Below are 15,306 nucleotides of genomic sequence, written 5' to 3' on the forward strand. Positions count from 1 at the left end.
AGAATTATGTACCTGCACTCCTACATCTCTCTCTGTTTTACAACACTACCAATGCCCTGCCAGTAACTGTATAAGCCCTAGTCTTGTTTGTTGTACCAAAATGCAATATCTTGCATTTATCCAGATTGAACTCCACCTGCCATTTTTCAGCCTATTGACCCATTTGATCAAGATCCCTTTGTAATCTTAAATAATCCTCTTCACAGTCTACAATGCCACCAATTTTGGTGTCAATTGCAAATTTACTAACCATGCCTTCTATATTCTCATCCCATCATTTGTATAAATTACAAACACCGCTGGTCACAGGCTTCCAGTCCAAAAAGCAACCCTCCACCATTACATTCTGTCTCCTGCCATTAAGCCAATTATGCATCCAATTGGCAAGCTCACCCTGAATCCCATGTGACCTAACTTTACTAATTAATCTCCCATGTGGAACCTTGCCAAAGGCTTTACTAAAATCCAAATAAACGTCTACTGCTCTGCTATCAACCACCTATTTGGTAACTTGCTCAAAAAATTCAATGAAGCTTGTGAGACACAACTTTCCTCACACTAAATTATACTGACTATTCTTAATCAATTTTTGCCTCTCTAAATGTCCATAAATCCTATCTTTTATACTCACCTTCAACAAGTCACCCTCAAGTGGTCAAACTCACAGGTTGATAGTTCCCTGGTTTCTCCTTACAACCTTTCTTAAACAAAGGTACAACATTAGCCACCCTCCAGTCATCAGGCACCTCACCCGTAGTTATAGATGATACAAATATTTCTGCAAGGGGTCTCGTAATTTCCTCCCTTACTTCCCACAACGTTCTGGGATACGTTAAATCAGGTACTGGAGATTTATCCACTTTTATATTCTCTAAGACCTCCTGTACATCCTCTTCTGTAATATGAACTGTTTTAAAACATCAAAGTTTATTTCTCTACATTCTCTAGAGTTCATTCTTTCCCCACAATAAAAACTGATGAGAAATATTCATTTACTATCTCTTCCATCATTTGGGGTTCAACAAAAAGACGACCCTCCTTGATCTTTCAGAGGCTCTACCCTCTCTCTAGTTACCTTCTTGCTCTTACTGTATTTGTAGAGTCTCTTTGGATTATCCTTAACCTTATCTGCCAACGCTGTCTTATATTCTCTTTTTGCTTTCATGATTTCACTCTTAAGAATGCCTCTACACTCTTTATATTGATTAAGAGATTCAATTGAACCAAGCTGTCTATATCCAAAATAAACTTTTCTTTTATTCTTGACTAGAACCTCAATATGTTTGTTCATCCATTGTTCCTTAATCATACCAGCCTTACCCTTCACTCTAACAGGAACAAATACCTCCAATCTCATCATCACAGTCTTGAAAGCTTCCCACTTGTCAGGTGTCCTTTTACCTGCAAACAGTCTACTCCAATCAACTGTTGAAAGTTCATGTCTCGTACCATTAAAATTTGCCTTACTCCAATTAAAAACTTTAACTTTTATGGAAGGCTTATCCTTTTCCACAACCATTTTGAAATGAATAGAATTATGATCGCTAGACCCAAAGTGTTCCCCTACTATTATTTCAGTTACCTATTACTGCATTACAGTCCAAAAAAAAGTCTACTTTTGCTCCTTCTCTAATAGGAGCAACCAGATGTTGATAAAGAAAATTTTCTTGAACACATTTGACAAATTCTTCACCATACAAGACTTTAACACTATGGTAGTCCCAGTCAATGTTTGGAAAATTAAAATCCCCATTATTACAACCTTGTTATACTTACATATGTCAGAGATTTCCCTACCTATGTTTATCAATTTCTCTCTTACTATGGGGGGGAGGGCTATAGTTAATCCCATCAATATGATCTTTCCCCTCTTTTTTATAATTTCTACCCATATATTTTCACTGGATAATTTTGCAGAAATATCTTCCTTAGTTACAGCAGTAATGTATTCCTTAATCAAAAATGCCACCCCCTCCTCCTTTCTTGCCTCCTTTTCTATGCTTCCTATAGCATCTATAACCTGGAACATTGAGCAGCCACTCTTGTCCATCCCTCAGCCAAGTTTCTGTAATAGATATGACAACTTAATTCCATGTTCTTAAACATGCCCTGAGTTCATCAGCCTTACCTGTAAGACTCCTTGCATGAACTAACTACAATTTAGTGGGCGGCATGGTAGCTCAGTGGTTAGCACTGCTGCCTCACAGCGCCAGGGGCCCAGGTTTGATTCCCACCTCGGGTGACTGTCTGTATGGAGTGTGCATATTCTCCCCACGTCTGCATGGGTTTCCTCCGGGTGCTCAGATTTCCTCCCACAGTCCAAAGATGTGCAGGTCAGGTGAATTGGCCATGCTAAATTGACCATAGTGTTAAGTGCATTCGTCAGGGGTAAATATAGGGTAGGGGAATGGGTCTAGGTTGGTTACTGTTCGGAGGGTTGGTGTGGACTCATTGGGCCAAAGGGCCTATTTCCATACTGTAGGCAATCTAATTCCCCTTCATCAGTTCTAAAAACTGAATACATATTTGGTAGAGGAATAACCACTGGAGACTTTTGAACTACCTTTATACCTTTCCTGACAGTCACCCATCTATCTGACTGATCCTGCTGGGTAATAACTTTTCTAAATCTACTAGCCATCTCACTCTGTACCTTATATATGGCCTTAGTAACTTTAAGCGTAAAAAAGGATGTTTCAATAACACCTTATATGTTAAATAAGCCTTTCATTATTAAAAAACATGTTAAAATGGAAAAAAATTAATAAATAAGATCAACCACTTAGCTGATTAACTGAATAAAAATAATTCCCCTTCAATAAATTTCTTGAAGAAAAAAAAATGTTCTCCAGAGCTGACCGCATATAGGACTCTCCAGAATGAAAACACAACTCCTTATTTAAAAGGAAACTGATTTCTTCAACAACAAAAAACACTGTAATATTAAAAGTTTTTGAATTAAGAATAAAAACAAACCTGAGCCATTCTCTGTAGATCCTTAAAAAATGTTTGTTTGTTTAAAAACGCAGTCCACTTGAAAACAAATTGCAATTTCTTTTGTTTGGTTTTTTCAGTTTTTTTTGTTTGAATGTTAATAAAACAAAATGGGAAAAAAAACTTATACGAAAAACTATAATGACTATAATAACTGTTTAAAAAAAATCTTAGTAAATCTTTAATTAAAGCTGCAATATCCATGCTGCTCCTGCATATCCATCCAGTCATAAGTCCTACTGATGTAAAAGATTCCATGGAACTAGCTTGGATAAAAAAGCAAGGGAGTTTATCCTGTGTGCTTTCCGATATCAATCCCTCAACCAACATCTGAAGTAAAATGGAGTGTTCATGATGACATTCATGTTTGTGGGAGTTTTCTGTGTGTAAATTGACTGCCTTACAACAGTATTTCACTGCTGCAAAGCACTTTGGGATTCCTGAGACTGTAAAATCACTACACAGAGATATCTCACAAACTGCACTGAAGATGAACAATTCGTCAATCAATCAGTCTTTGGTGGTGATATTGAGGGAAGATAATCAATCACAACACCAGGAGGACTCTAATCTTCATGAAGTCATGCTTTGGCATGTATTCCATCACCCTGCGCGTTAGTTAACTAATGCTAAGGAACCTCAGGACAGTAAGGTGAAAGAAGCATAAAATTCAAAGTACAAGTGGACTGCACACAATTAATTAACTCAACAGACTTGTTTAAATAGAAGGAAGGGTTTTTATTTTACCCACATTTTTTTGGAATGCTTGATGCCACCACTGGATGCCAAACATGTAAGAAATCCAGATTCTGCCTCCAATATCTTGACAGACCACAGAGATGTCATGGAATCACAAGTGTTACTAACATTGCTTTTACATAATCATCCATGCCACTTTCCAAAATGTAGTTTCGAGTAGAATTCCTAATGTGTGCCAAAGAATGAACTTCATAAACCCTAAAATAACAGCAAACATCAGAGCTGGGAAGGGAAGACCAGAGTAGCAAAGGCTATTTTCATCTTTACAGCTTGCTGAAGTAATCAAACTAAATTTAATCCACACACTCAAAAGCTGACTAGGGGCTAGGTGCCTGTTATTGGAATAAAAATGTTCTTGTCAAGCTATCCAGACATGACTACATCACTAGCAAAACCAAGGGTCAGAAGAATTTATGAAAATTCATTTTAAAACTAGATACATTTTTCCTCTAAATGCTGCAGTTCTGATTTCTGACATCATGAACTGCAACAGAAGTAGCACAACAATAAAGGGATAGGGTCTCTTTAAGGACTGCCAATGAACTGCTCTCCTACACAGCCAATTACTTTCTCATGTCTGTCAGTCAAAGAAAAAATGACTGAACCCATTAGATCAAACCTTTGCCACTGCTCATAATGCACCTCTTAGGCCTCATTAATCTGAGTCAGCGGCACACAGCCAGCGGTGCTCAACAAGGCAATGAGAGCCTCCCCCACACCCCACGTGAGTCCTCTCATCTCCGAAAACAGTGCTAATCAAGCTATCCTTATTACCCGACTCACTGTCATGTGAACAGCATTCACTCCTAACTGCTCTCATTACGGGCCCATCTTCAGAGACGTCTGACTGGAAAGAAAGTCTGATCGCATTAATATTCATGACAATAATTAGTATTCTAGGTCACTGAATATTCATGCTATTATTTTGGTTTTATGGGTTGGACAAAGTCCTTACTGTCAGCGTAGAGGGGACATGCATTCTCGGGCTTTTATAGATCAAAATTCTGTCACGTTCACATTCTGTGCAGCATGAAAACCTTGTTACGTGACACTGGCAGCTTGCTGACCGAAAGTTTACATCTTTGAAGTTTACAACTGTGATAAATGAATTTATCGGATGAAACAAAAAAATTAACAAGGCAATTATAATTCCTGTTAAGCTGCATAGAACTGGCATATGTGGTTTGCACTCTTTACTTGCAGAAACGCTATCTATATAAAAGATTTGCAGGTTTACTGATCTCACACAAATAAATATAAATAAGTTAATGATGTCCTGGAGGGTTTTGAAAGAAATTTACGAGAGGTTTCACATTAATGTCAGCAAGATGATTAATAGTCAAAACACGTCAGCAAATGCCTTCTTTATGCCTCAATTCAAGAGTTGCTAAAAAAAAACAATTTGATCAACTGATTTTAAGGGGTTTGAGAAATAAATTAGTTCACCTCAGGTACCAAAGAGTAAAGAATTGATACATTACATCAAGAAAGGAATATATTAAAAATTGGAAGCGGGTATTTTAGAATCACAGAAGTGTGCACTTCCCTCTAATTAGTGTAACTAACTATATATCACATGTCACAGTGCATTATTCTACTGAGCTATTTTACGCTATATAAATCCAGTTTTCTCTATTCCTCTCCTGAAGATGCTGACTCACACTGAGTTAGCTATCTGATTCACAGGCACTGGTTCCAAGTTTCTCTGTCTCCTTGGGTGCCACAATCTTGTGTATGTGAACCCAGCAAATGCCAGTATACTACCCTTCCCTCAATTGAGGTGGTTGGTCTATTAAACAAAAACACATATTCTTGAAACAGTATCAAAGTTTATCAAGACATTATTTTTCTATAACCCTTGGATTTATACAAGCAGTTCTGCTAGCTGATGTACTTTTTGGACTCAAACATAGCGTTACACATTTTTGACTCAAAATTCTGCCTTTTCTACTATGTTCTGGACAGTTCTTTATGATAAAAAGGAAATTTGACTTCTGAGGAAGAGTCATGTTGGACTTGGAATGTTAACTCTGTTTCTGTTTCCACAGATACTGACAGACCTGCTGAATTTCTCCAGTACTTTGTGTTTGTGTCCAATTTGACTTCTGATGCCTTCTAACAAAATTGACCTGGCATATTTAAACTACTACTGTACCAATTCTATCGACAGGATAAAGTGAGCACTTAGCCAAGGCTTCTTAAGGAGCAGCTTGTGGCTTAGCGGTGACCTTATAGAGGTTTATAAAATCATGAGGGGCATGGATAGGATAACTAGACAAAGTTTTTCACTGGGGCGGGGGAGTCCAGAACTAGGTTCAAGGTGAGAGGGGAAAGATATAAAAGGAACCCAAGAGGCAACTTTTCATGCAGAGGATGGTGTGTGTATGGAATGAGCTGCCAGAGGAAGTGGTGGAGGCTGGTACAATTGCAGTATTTAAAAGGCGTCTGGATGGGTATATGAATAGGAAGGGTTTGGAGGGATATGGGCCAAATGCTGGTATATGGGACTAGATTAGGTTAGGATATCTGGTCAGCATGGACAAGTTAGACCAAAGTGCATGTTTCCATGCTGTACATCTCTATGACTCTATAGCCGAGAACGACAAGGGCCACAGATATATGAAAACACTACAACCTGCAAGATTCTCTCCAAGTCACACAGCATCCTCATTCGAGCTGGGTCAAAATTCTAGATTTCCTTTCCTAACAGCATTGATTGCATATTCACCAGAGGAAACGCAGTAGTTCATGATAGCTCATCACTGACTTCTCAAGAGCCAATTCAAGGTTGCAACAAATGCCGAGAATCACTATTTTTTAATAAGTGCTGTCTGCAATGAGTTCTTATGCTTAATAGGTTTTAAAAAGTAACCTAACTGGTGGACATCTAAAAATGAAAGAATTGCATTTATATAGAGCATTTCACAACCACTGTGTGTTCTAAAAGAGCTCTAAAACAAATGAAGAATTTTTAATGTGCAGTCACTGTTGCAGTATAGGGAACATGGAAGTTAACATGGAAGGGCAAACTCCCACTATCAGCGACGTGCCCAGGATTTCTTTTTACTTAATGGTGATTGAGGGGGAAGGGTCAACCAGGATATCAGAAATAACTCTCCTGCTGTTGAAAATAAGGCCATATTTTTTCTACACTGACTTGAGTGTGTAGATGAGGCATTGGTTTAATGTCACATTGGAATGACAGCAACACAGTAGTGCATCGCTCCCTTGATATCACACTGAAGTATCAACGCTGCATCCTATGTTCAAGTCCTTAAATGGGCCTTGAACGTGGAACACTGTGGCACAGAGGCAAGGCTGCCACTAACTGAGCCACAGTTGACAATTAATAAAGTAATATAGTAATGGTTCAGCAGCTTTTAGAGAAAATACATTCTTGTTCAATACTTATTGTACAAATGTTGATTTTGTTTGGGATGGGGTTCAGTCTACTTTGAATTCAGAGTCCTGTTTATTTCCTCAAGAAAAGTCTGAACCATCCAACAGTTAATAATAAAGGGCAAAGTTTAATTTGCATGGTTTTTACTTGAAGTAGCAGATCACTCAAATGAAACAATGTTGAGCAAAAAACACAGGGCATGTTCACATCTCATGAAAGAACAAGAAATAAGAGAAGAGGCTGCATCATTTTCAATGAATATTATTTCCTCCAAAATAGTGTGCTTCCCCCATATACTGTACAAATACATAAAATAGTTAAGGATAGCCACCCTTAAACCATGGTAAAAACTATGATTGCAGATGCTGGAAACCAGATTCTGGATTAGAGTGGTGCTGGAAAAGCACAGCAGTTCAGGCAGCATCTGAGGCGCAGGAAAGTCGACGTTTCAGGCAAAAGCCCTTCATCAGGAATAGAAGCAGAGTGCCTGAAGGGTGGAGAGATAAATGAAAGGAGGGTGGGGGGTGGGGAGAAAGTATCATGGAGTACAATAGGTGAATAGGGGTGGGGATGAAGGTGATAGGTCAGGGAGGAGGGTGGGGGAAGGTAGCAAAGAGTACAATGGGTGAATGTGGGTGGGATGAAGGTGATAGGCCAGAGAGGAGGGTGGAATGGATAGGTGGAAAGGAAGATAGGCAGGTAGGAAAAGTCATGGGGACAGTGCTGAGCTGGAAGTTTGGAACTGGGGTGAGGTGGGGGAAGGGGAAATGAGGAAACTGGTGAAGTCCATATTGATGACCTGGGGTTGAAGTGTTCCGAGGCGGAAGATGAGGCTTTTTCCTCCAGGCGTCGGATGGTGAGGTAGCGGCGGTGAAGGAGGCCCAGGACCTCCATGTCCTCGGCTGAGTGGGGGGGGGGAGTTGAAATGTTGGGCCACAGGGCGGTGTGGATGATTGGTGCGGGTGTCCCAGAGATGTTCCCTAAAGCGCTCTGCTAGGGGGCATCCAGCCTCCCCAATGTAGAGGAGACCGCATCGGGAGCAATGGATACAATAAATGGTTTGGTGGATGTGCAGGTAAAACTTTGATGGATGTGGAAGGCTCCTTTGGGACCTTGGATGGAGGCGAGGAAGGAGATGTGGATGCAGGTTTTGCAATTCCTGCGATGGCAGGGGAAGGAGCTAGGACGGGAGGGTGGGTTGTTGGGGTGGTGTGGACCTGACCGGGTAGTCATGGAGGGAACGGTCTTTGCGGAAGGCAGAAAGGAGTGGGGAGGGAAATATATCCATGGTGGTGGGGTCCGTTTGGAGGTGGCAGAAATGTCGATGGATGATTTGGTTTATGTGAAGGTTGATAGGGTGGAAGGTGAGCACCAGGGGGGTTTTGTCCTTGTTACGGTTGGAAGGGTGGGGTCTGAGGGCGGAGGTGCAGGATGTGGATGAGATGCGTTGGAGGGCATCTTTAACCACCCTTAAACCATGGAACAATTTCATGAATAAATATACACCAACTGTGAATTAAACACAATTAGTTGTCAAAGGCTTACTTGGAGGGATCATCATCATTTTCTTTGCTCCTTTCTACACAATGTTCTTCTTTGAGCAGCCTCTCATTCTGAGTAAAATATTAAAGGCCTATTTGTGTTGTGCCTGCTTAATTCAGAACACAGTGCATTGATTTGTCAAAGATTTCAATGTCAACTCAAGCTTTACCACCGTCCTGCATTCTCCCTAAACAATTCATCTGCTGTATCTAAGCTCTAACAGGAATGAATGCGTCACGATAGCTTTAAGGATAGCAACAAACAGACTTTATTTTCTTAAGGTCATTTTATCCAATGGTTGGGATGCAGGACACCTCAAGTGAAAATTCAACAAACTTTTGGCACCTTGAATCACACTTTTTAAACGCATTTGTGTAATGGCTTAATGTCTTGAATAAACCTTTTATTTTCAATGGGATAACAAATGTAGTATTGCGCAATTGAGAGATTACAGAAATCTATCAGTGTGCCTCGATAAGAAATTAAAGCCCCAAGTCAGTGATCAAGCTCACTAATCTGCATTAACAACTTTTCTCAAGCCCCTTTTGAAACAACTGGGAAAAAATATGTTCCTCTTTGAGGGGGGGGGGCGGGGAGTGGTAGTTGTTCTAATTTCACTGTGTCAACCTCTAGACAAGAAAGAGTATCTGATACAAGAAGTACTTGTGTTCCCACATTTAATTTGCTAATTATCTTCGACTTAGCCTTCTCTATTCTCCTCACAATTCACAGGCAGCTGTCTCAGTAACTGATGCAGCAATGTGCCAGCCGCTTTAGTGGGACAGATCGCTTTGCTGCTTCATTAGCTGCACAACTGGCTGGGAATCACACAAAACAGAGTAAAAGAGAACTTTACATTAGCTTCAAATTGTACCATACTAAGTAAGCTGACTAGTGCCATATTACTAAGAGCACCTATACATGAACAGAAGAGCTGGTCTCCACTTCGGAACGGACTCAAGCCTGGTTCCTAGTTATTCCTAGTCAGTGCAAACATCATGTCATGTGTGCACTTCAGGACTATAACAGACATGCAAGCAATTTCCAGTGGTTAATTTCCCTGAGATCACGCTGCATTACTCACCTGGGTTCTGCGTAATGTGCAAATTGCTTAGGTCTTTGGGAAGACCATTTGTTTTAGGACTAGAGAGAGGTGCACAGGCCGAGGTGGCACGAGGGGGCCGCTTTCCAGGAACCTTGACTGTAGTTCGAAGGAGATCAATCTCTTTTCCATGGACATTCTGCATGTAATCCTAGGTACAGACATACAAACATTTTCAGAATGTGTCTCCCAAATAAAACAATAAAATGAAAAAGTACAAAGTGGATTTACATATCTTCCGGAAATCTTTAATTGCAAGAGAAAATATACTGTTATCACCACATTTGATGTCACCACTAAAATAAATGAAATCAAAATCTTTTTGTTCAGATTGCACAGGTTTTAAAAAAAATATCAAATAACTTTAACATATAGATAAAACAAGTTTATTTTTAAAAACTCTCGAGTTTAAAATACTTTTTATTTTATATTAACTCATTTTATTCCCATTAAACTGCCAGGAAACTAACACGAGATATTTGAAAACATCAAGCCCCAGTTATTGCGTGTGTGACAGAATCAGAAATTCAAGACAGTTTGTCCTGGTTTTCATGTGCAAATGCTGTCTCTATAATTAATTGTGTCAGTTGTGTCCCAAGTACTGATCAGAACAGAAAGATCTTAACAAGACACAAGGGCAATTCAGACCAAAGTACTCAAACAACTCTTAACAAGTCACTGGAGACTACTTGATGCAAGTCTCCACAAGTGTGGTCCTTGCAGACCTCTGCCCCATAACAGCTTGAAAAGAGTAATTGCAACCCATTTGCATTTATTGCTGTTCATCAACCCCAAAAAGCGTAACTGGGAGGGCCTTTGGGCCATTGCTCCTCTCACAAAGCATCAATAAACTAGGTGACCGGGTGCTCAAATCCACCCTCTTTGCTCCTATGCTGCCGCTTGTTTTTACACTGGGCTCCTAATTATGTTGCATCTATTGCCATCCACTTAATTAGCTGCATTAATGTGATTTCTTTTCACATAGTCAAGCAATTAAGAGCTATGATTGAGTTTCATTCAATTAGCCTCAACAAACATGCTAATTGATGCCCCAGATGCAAATGAGGTGCGATGAGGGAAACCTGCTAGCGATCCGCGATTCTGTCACAAAACCACAGCTCTCTAAGCACTGACAGGGCGACAGCATCAGTTCAGATACCTCCAGCGCAGCCGCTTGCGACTTCCAATGCACAATAAACTGGTGTCTTGCTAATTGTCGCTGCCGTTTATGAGCAAGTTATTGAGGAAAACAGACACCGTGCATTTTTAGATCGAAGGAATGAAGAATTCCCTCACACTTCTAAATAAGGGAGCAGACCTGGACGGTTGAACAAATCTGCCTTTTTAAAAGGACAGATGTTGCAGTCTCTTCCACGGCACAGACAGGTCTCAGACAAAGGCAGTACATACAGCAGCCACAAACATTTTGACCCAAAATCTCTACAACAATGACACAGAATTTGTTAAATGTAATCATATTGTAAAACCTAAGTTGAGTACAAATTATTTGAACAGCCTGAGCAACTGGCAGCACTACTGTGCTCTGATTCCATCTAAACATGCCAAGATTCTCCAGTCAGAGGGACTTAATGTTGCAAATGTTGCCCTCTCTAAGCAATGATGCAAAGTATTAGACCATGACCATTGTTCATAATGACATGCAGCAACACCCCAACAACAATTATGATACAAAGTGAGGACATATTAACAGCAGTCAGGAAACAATAAGGACAAAGAACACTGAATAAAAGGAGCTACTATTTGAGCTTCATTCTCTGAATAAAATGGAAACCTGAACCTTACTGGCAAATGTTTGCAGAGTTCAGTAGAATAACTAAGTTTCTCTGCTGGGATACTTATGTATACTTATTTACACGCCCACACACAAACACACCAAACAGAACCAGATGTGAACATATATTGATACGTCAAGATGAAACATTTCAGAGTGGACATCATAAAATGAGAGAAATTCTTAGTGAGCATTGCCTAATGGATCTATCAATGATTTGCAATTTCACATGCTGCTTTGTGAAATGGCAATATGCATTTCTGTTGGGTTCAGTGAAGCAAGATTGCAATTTATACTACTATGGCCTGTGCCCCTCAATTCTTCAAGGAGTGGGGATCCAATATTCAAGCAATACATTCTCACCAACACTTTCCATTTTATCAGCCAATGGCACAGGGCAACAGATAAAAGATGTTTCAAGGTATAGTGATCTAGAGTTTGCAGTTTTCCACCACTACCTTGTCCTTGGAAGTGCAGATCTGTGCGTTGAGATTAAGTAGAAAGATTTGCCAAATGTTGCCTAGCTCAATGCAATAGTAGGAAGGTACAGACGATATAGAACAACTTGACAGTACAAATGCAAATATTTCTGCATGCAAGAACAAATCTGTTGTTCCACAACCTTGGGATGTCCCAGAAGTACTTCACAGCTGAAGGACTCTTGAAGTGCATTCACAGTGGCATTTCATGCAAATATGGCAACTAATATGGACACAGAAAAGCACCATAAACAGCAAAGTAATAAAGACCAGACCATCAGTTTTCATTTAATAATATTAGCTGAGATAAATAACAGCCTGGGCCCTGGAAAAAATTATCTCAGTTCTTCAGCAGTTAATGACAATGGATCTTTTACATCACCAGAGAGGGCAGATGTTTACTCAGGTAGGTGTGTGGGGGTGCCGGATGGAACTGGTGAAACCCTAAGGGGGATGAGATGGACACAATGTTTGTGATAAATTTATAATCAAATCTGACTGCACAGACAACTTTCACTCCCTGCCTTCTAATGTACTTTAGAAAAAAAACTTGATATTGAGATTTTTTTCTTTCTATCACAAAAAACATTATCTTTTTTTCATGTGTCCTGGCAAATAATTATAAAAGAAACATCACATTAAAGTTACTGACAAAATGACCTGGTCAAAATCACAGTACTGCTCGTGGATTGTTGCTGTGCTGAAATTGACTGCCACTACGTTTCCTACAAGGAACAGTGACTGCAATTCAAAACATAGCTCATTGGCTCCAACAAACTTTGGGAAATCCTAAGGTTGTGAAAGACACAAGAAAAATACAAGCTCACTTTTGACTAACACTAATGAAATCCCAATTGTCAATAATGTCATGTGATTCATCGTGAGATTTCCTTCCTCCCTTTTGTTCATTGGGGGGGGGGAACAACGGGCATCTCTTCTAACATCATCAAATTGATGTTCTAACTAAATCTAACAGAATATGTAGTACCAGGACAATGGTGCTGGTCCTTCAGCACAGCTTGCTGATGAACTGAAATGTACTACTGGAGGTATCTGAAACAAAACTTACCTGGAATGGTCTGGCATCTTTTCTCAAGTTCAAAGCAAGACTAGAAGATGAGCATAGTTCATGATTTGGCATAATGGTTTGATTGGTAATTGTCTACTTTGCACTGGATGAAAGGCAAAGAATAGCATTTTATACAGCATTTTCCCAAACTGTTTTAGAACTAGTGAACTGCAGATAAAATGCAATTGGTGCTATACCTCAAGAAAAGCAATAACCAACTGGTGCACAGAAGGTTCTCGCAAACAATGAGACATTATCAGATAATCAATTTTAGCTAGATCTGGTGATGGATAAGCACTCAGACTTTCACTTTCACCTAAGGGGGTACGAAAGGCCTCAGTTTAACATCCTGTGAAAGACAACATCTCCAACAGTCCAACAAGTGCCCAACACCTTGTAGTCTTACACCCACAACTTTATTGGCTCTGATGCAAGAGCAATATCCACTTGGCCATAACCTTCTGTAATTATAAATTTATCAGGAATCAATGGCTTTATATTAGAAAAGTAAGCTGGTAGGGTGGAAGTGAAAGCAATCTTTTAAGGAGCAGTCTCTAGGCATTCAATTTACATTAGTAGAAATTGCTGATAGTTCATCCAAAGTCTGCCTGCCTGGTGCAAAAACCAAACAGATGCGAGTCCCATTTCTAAATGGGTTTTCAAACAATGCAATTTCTCCCTGTGATCTTGGTTGGTGATTTCCCTAATGTAACAGAAAATCTTCATCAATAATATTTTTATCTCCCCCACCAGCTTCCTTAATTGTCTGGTAACTGAAATTATACTTAACAATCTAATTGTGTGGACCTTCGGGTGTCATTAACAATTAAACAACTCAAATTAAGGAATGCACTAATTGGGAAGCCAGGACAGTTGGCTCTCTTATTCTCATATAAGCAGCAAATACTAGAGGTGACTTAACATTGCTGACACATTTGTGCATTTTATCTTCACAGCAGCTCAGTTTGAGTTGTGCACAGCATTATATCATTCATGAAGTTAGTGTTACTTAACTTTTTGAAGTTAAATACTGGAAGGTACATTGCGTACACGGTTCACAACAAAGAACAGACAAGTGGGACTGACTGCGTAACTCTTCCAAAGGATCAGAACCACTACAATGGGTAAAATGCCCTTCTTTTGTGCTGTTTTATTCTGCTTTAAAAAAAAACTACATTTTAAAAAAATGAGAACTCCTGGTGGCAATCAGTTGCTCCCTTGTTTATTTTACCTCTCCACTTCCAACTAATAACACTGGCGGGGAAGTTCAAGCGTCTGGAATCATGGTAAGATAGTTATAATTTAACATAATTTCCAAAGTGGTTCTTACTACTGGGCTCACTGAGAAATTGAGTGCTGTTTCAACATTATTAGAATGTATAATTCAATTAGTGGGGAGCTTTCTGGATTGAGGGCTCTTGGGTCAAAATCTGCAGTGGGACTACGTGGCACCCGTGGCTGCAGTTATTGTTCGGCACCAATGAACATGTGCTGTGCAGGTATATCTGTGTCGATGCACACTTGGCTGTGACTGAAGGTGGGAAATAGCACAGTGCTTCATAAGCTTGCCTGTGGTCATAGATATACATTGGAGGTGTCAGAAATAACGCCTGGATTCAGTTGTGTACAGGTATTAGTAATTTCAGCCACTTAAAGGCACTAGTGTGACAGTGGTTCCAGCTGTGTACAGGCATGAATGCAGCAGTGATTCAAAGCTGTGTAATAGTGAGGTTGCAGTTGTTTTAGTGTTGATGTGATAGTAATTCTGGCTGTGTACAGATGTTGCTGTGTCTAATCAGACCTTGTGCAAAGTGATGATGTGGCAGTGATCATAGTAGTTTATAGGTGTGGCTGTGACTGTGGTCAGAGTTGATATTGATTAGGTAGAATCCAAGTATAGCAAGGGCAGGGAATGGACTGATGACACTCAGTATATTCCTGGTGTGATATACCTCTCAAGTAAATGTGATGACAAGGTTTCCGGAAGGGATGATCAACCCACTATTGCCTGCTCTGTACCCATATCCAATTGGAACTTCCTCCCAAGCAGTATACAGTTCAGGGTCATATGTTTTTAACCATGGTACAGCTTGTATTGATAACAGCAATCAGAGTTCAATTGTAATTGGGGGCGTACTTCTGCATCACAGCTTGCTGGGAAGTGAAAAT

The 15,306-nt window shown here is 39.8% G+C and overlaps 1 protein-coding gene across 8 annotated transcripts in view; it reads right to left on the reverse strand.

Annotated features, from left to right (window-relative positions):
• The window catches only part of agap1 (ArfGAP with GTPase domain, ankyrin repeat and PH domain 1), a 766,011-nt gene that overhangs the window by 188,772 nt on the left and 561,933 nt on the right, over window positions 1-15,306 (reverse strand). For all 8 annotated transcript variants that reach the window (XM_043693252.2, XM_043693251.2, XM_043693245.2 and 5 more), the window contains exon 11: window positions 9,780-9,948. In XM_043693252.2, coding sequence (XP_043549187.1) covers window positions 9,780-9,948 — 169 coding nt within the window. The remainder of the gene's footprint in view (window positions 1-9,779; window positions 9,949-15,306) is intronic.

The sequence above is a fragment of the Chiloscyllium plagiosum genome, unplaced genomic scaffold, assembly GCF_037043375.1.
Source record: "Chiloscyllium plagiosum isolate Xiang-an unplaced genomic scaffold, Cpla_swu_hap1 HiC_scaffold_7, whole genome shotgun sequence".
Lineage (NCBI taxonomy): Eukaryota > Metazoa > Chordata > Chondrichthyes > Orectolobiformes > Hemiscylliidae > Chiloscyllium > Chiloscyllium plagiosum.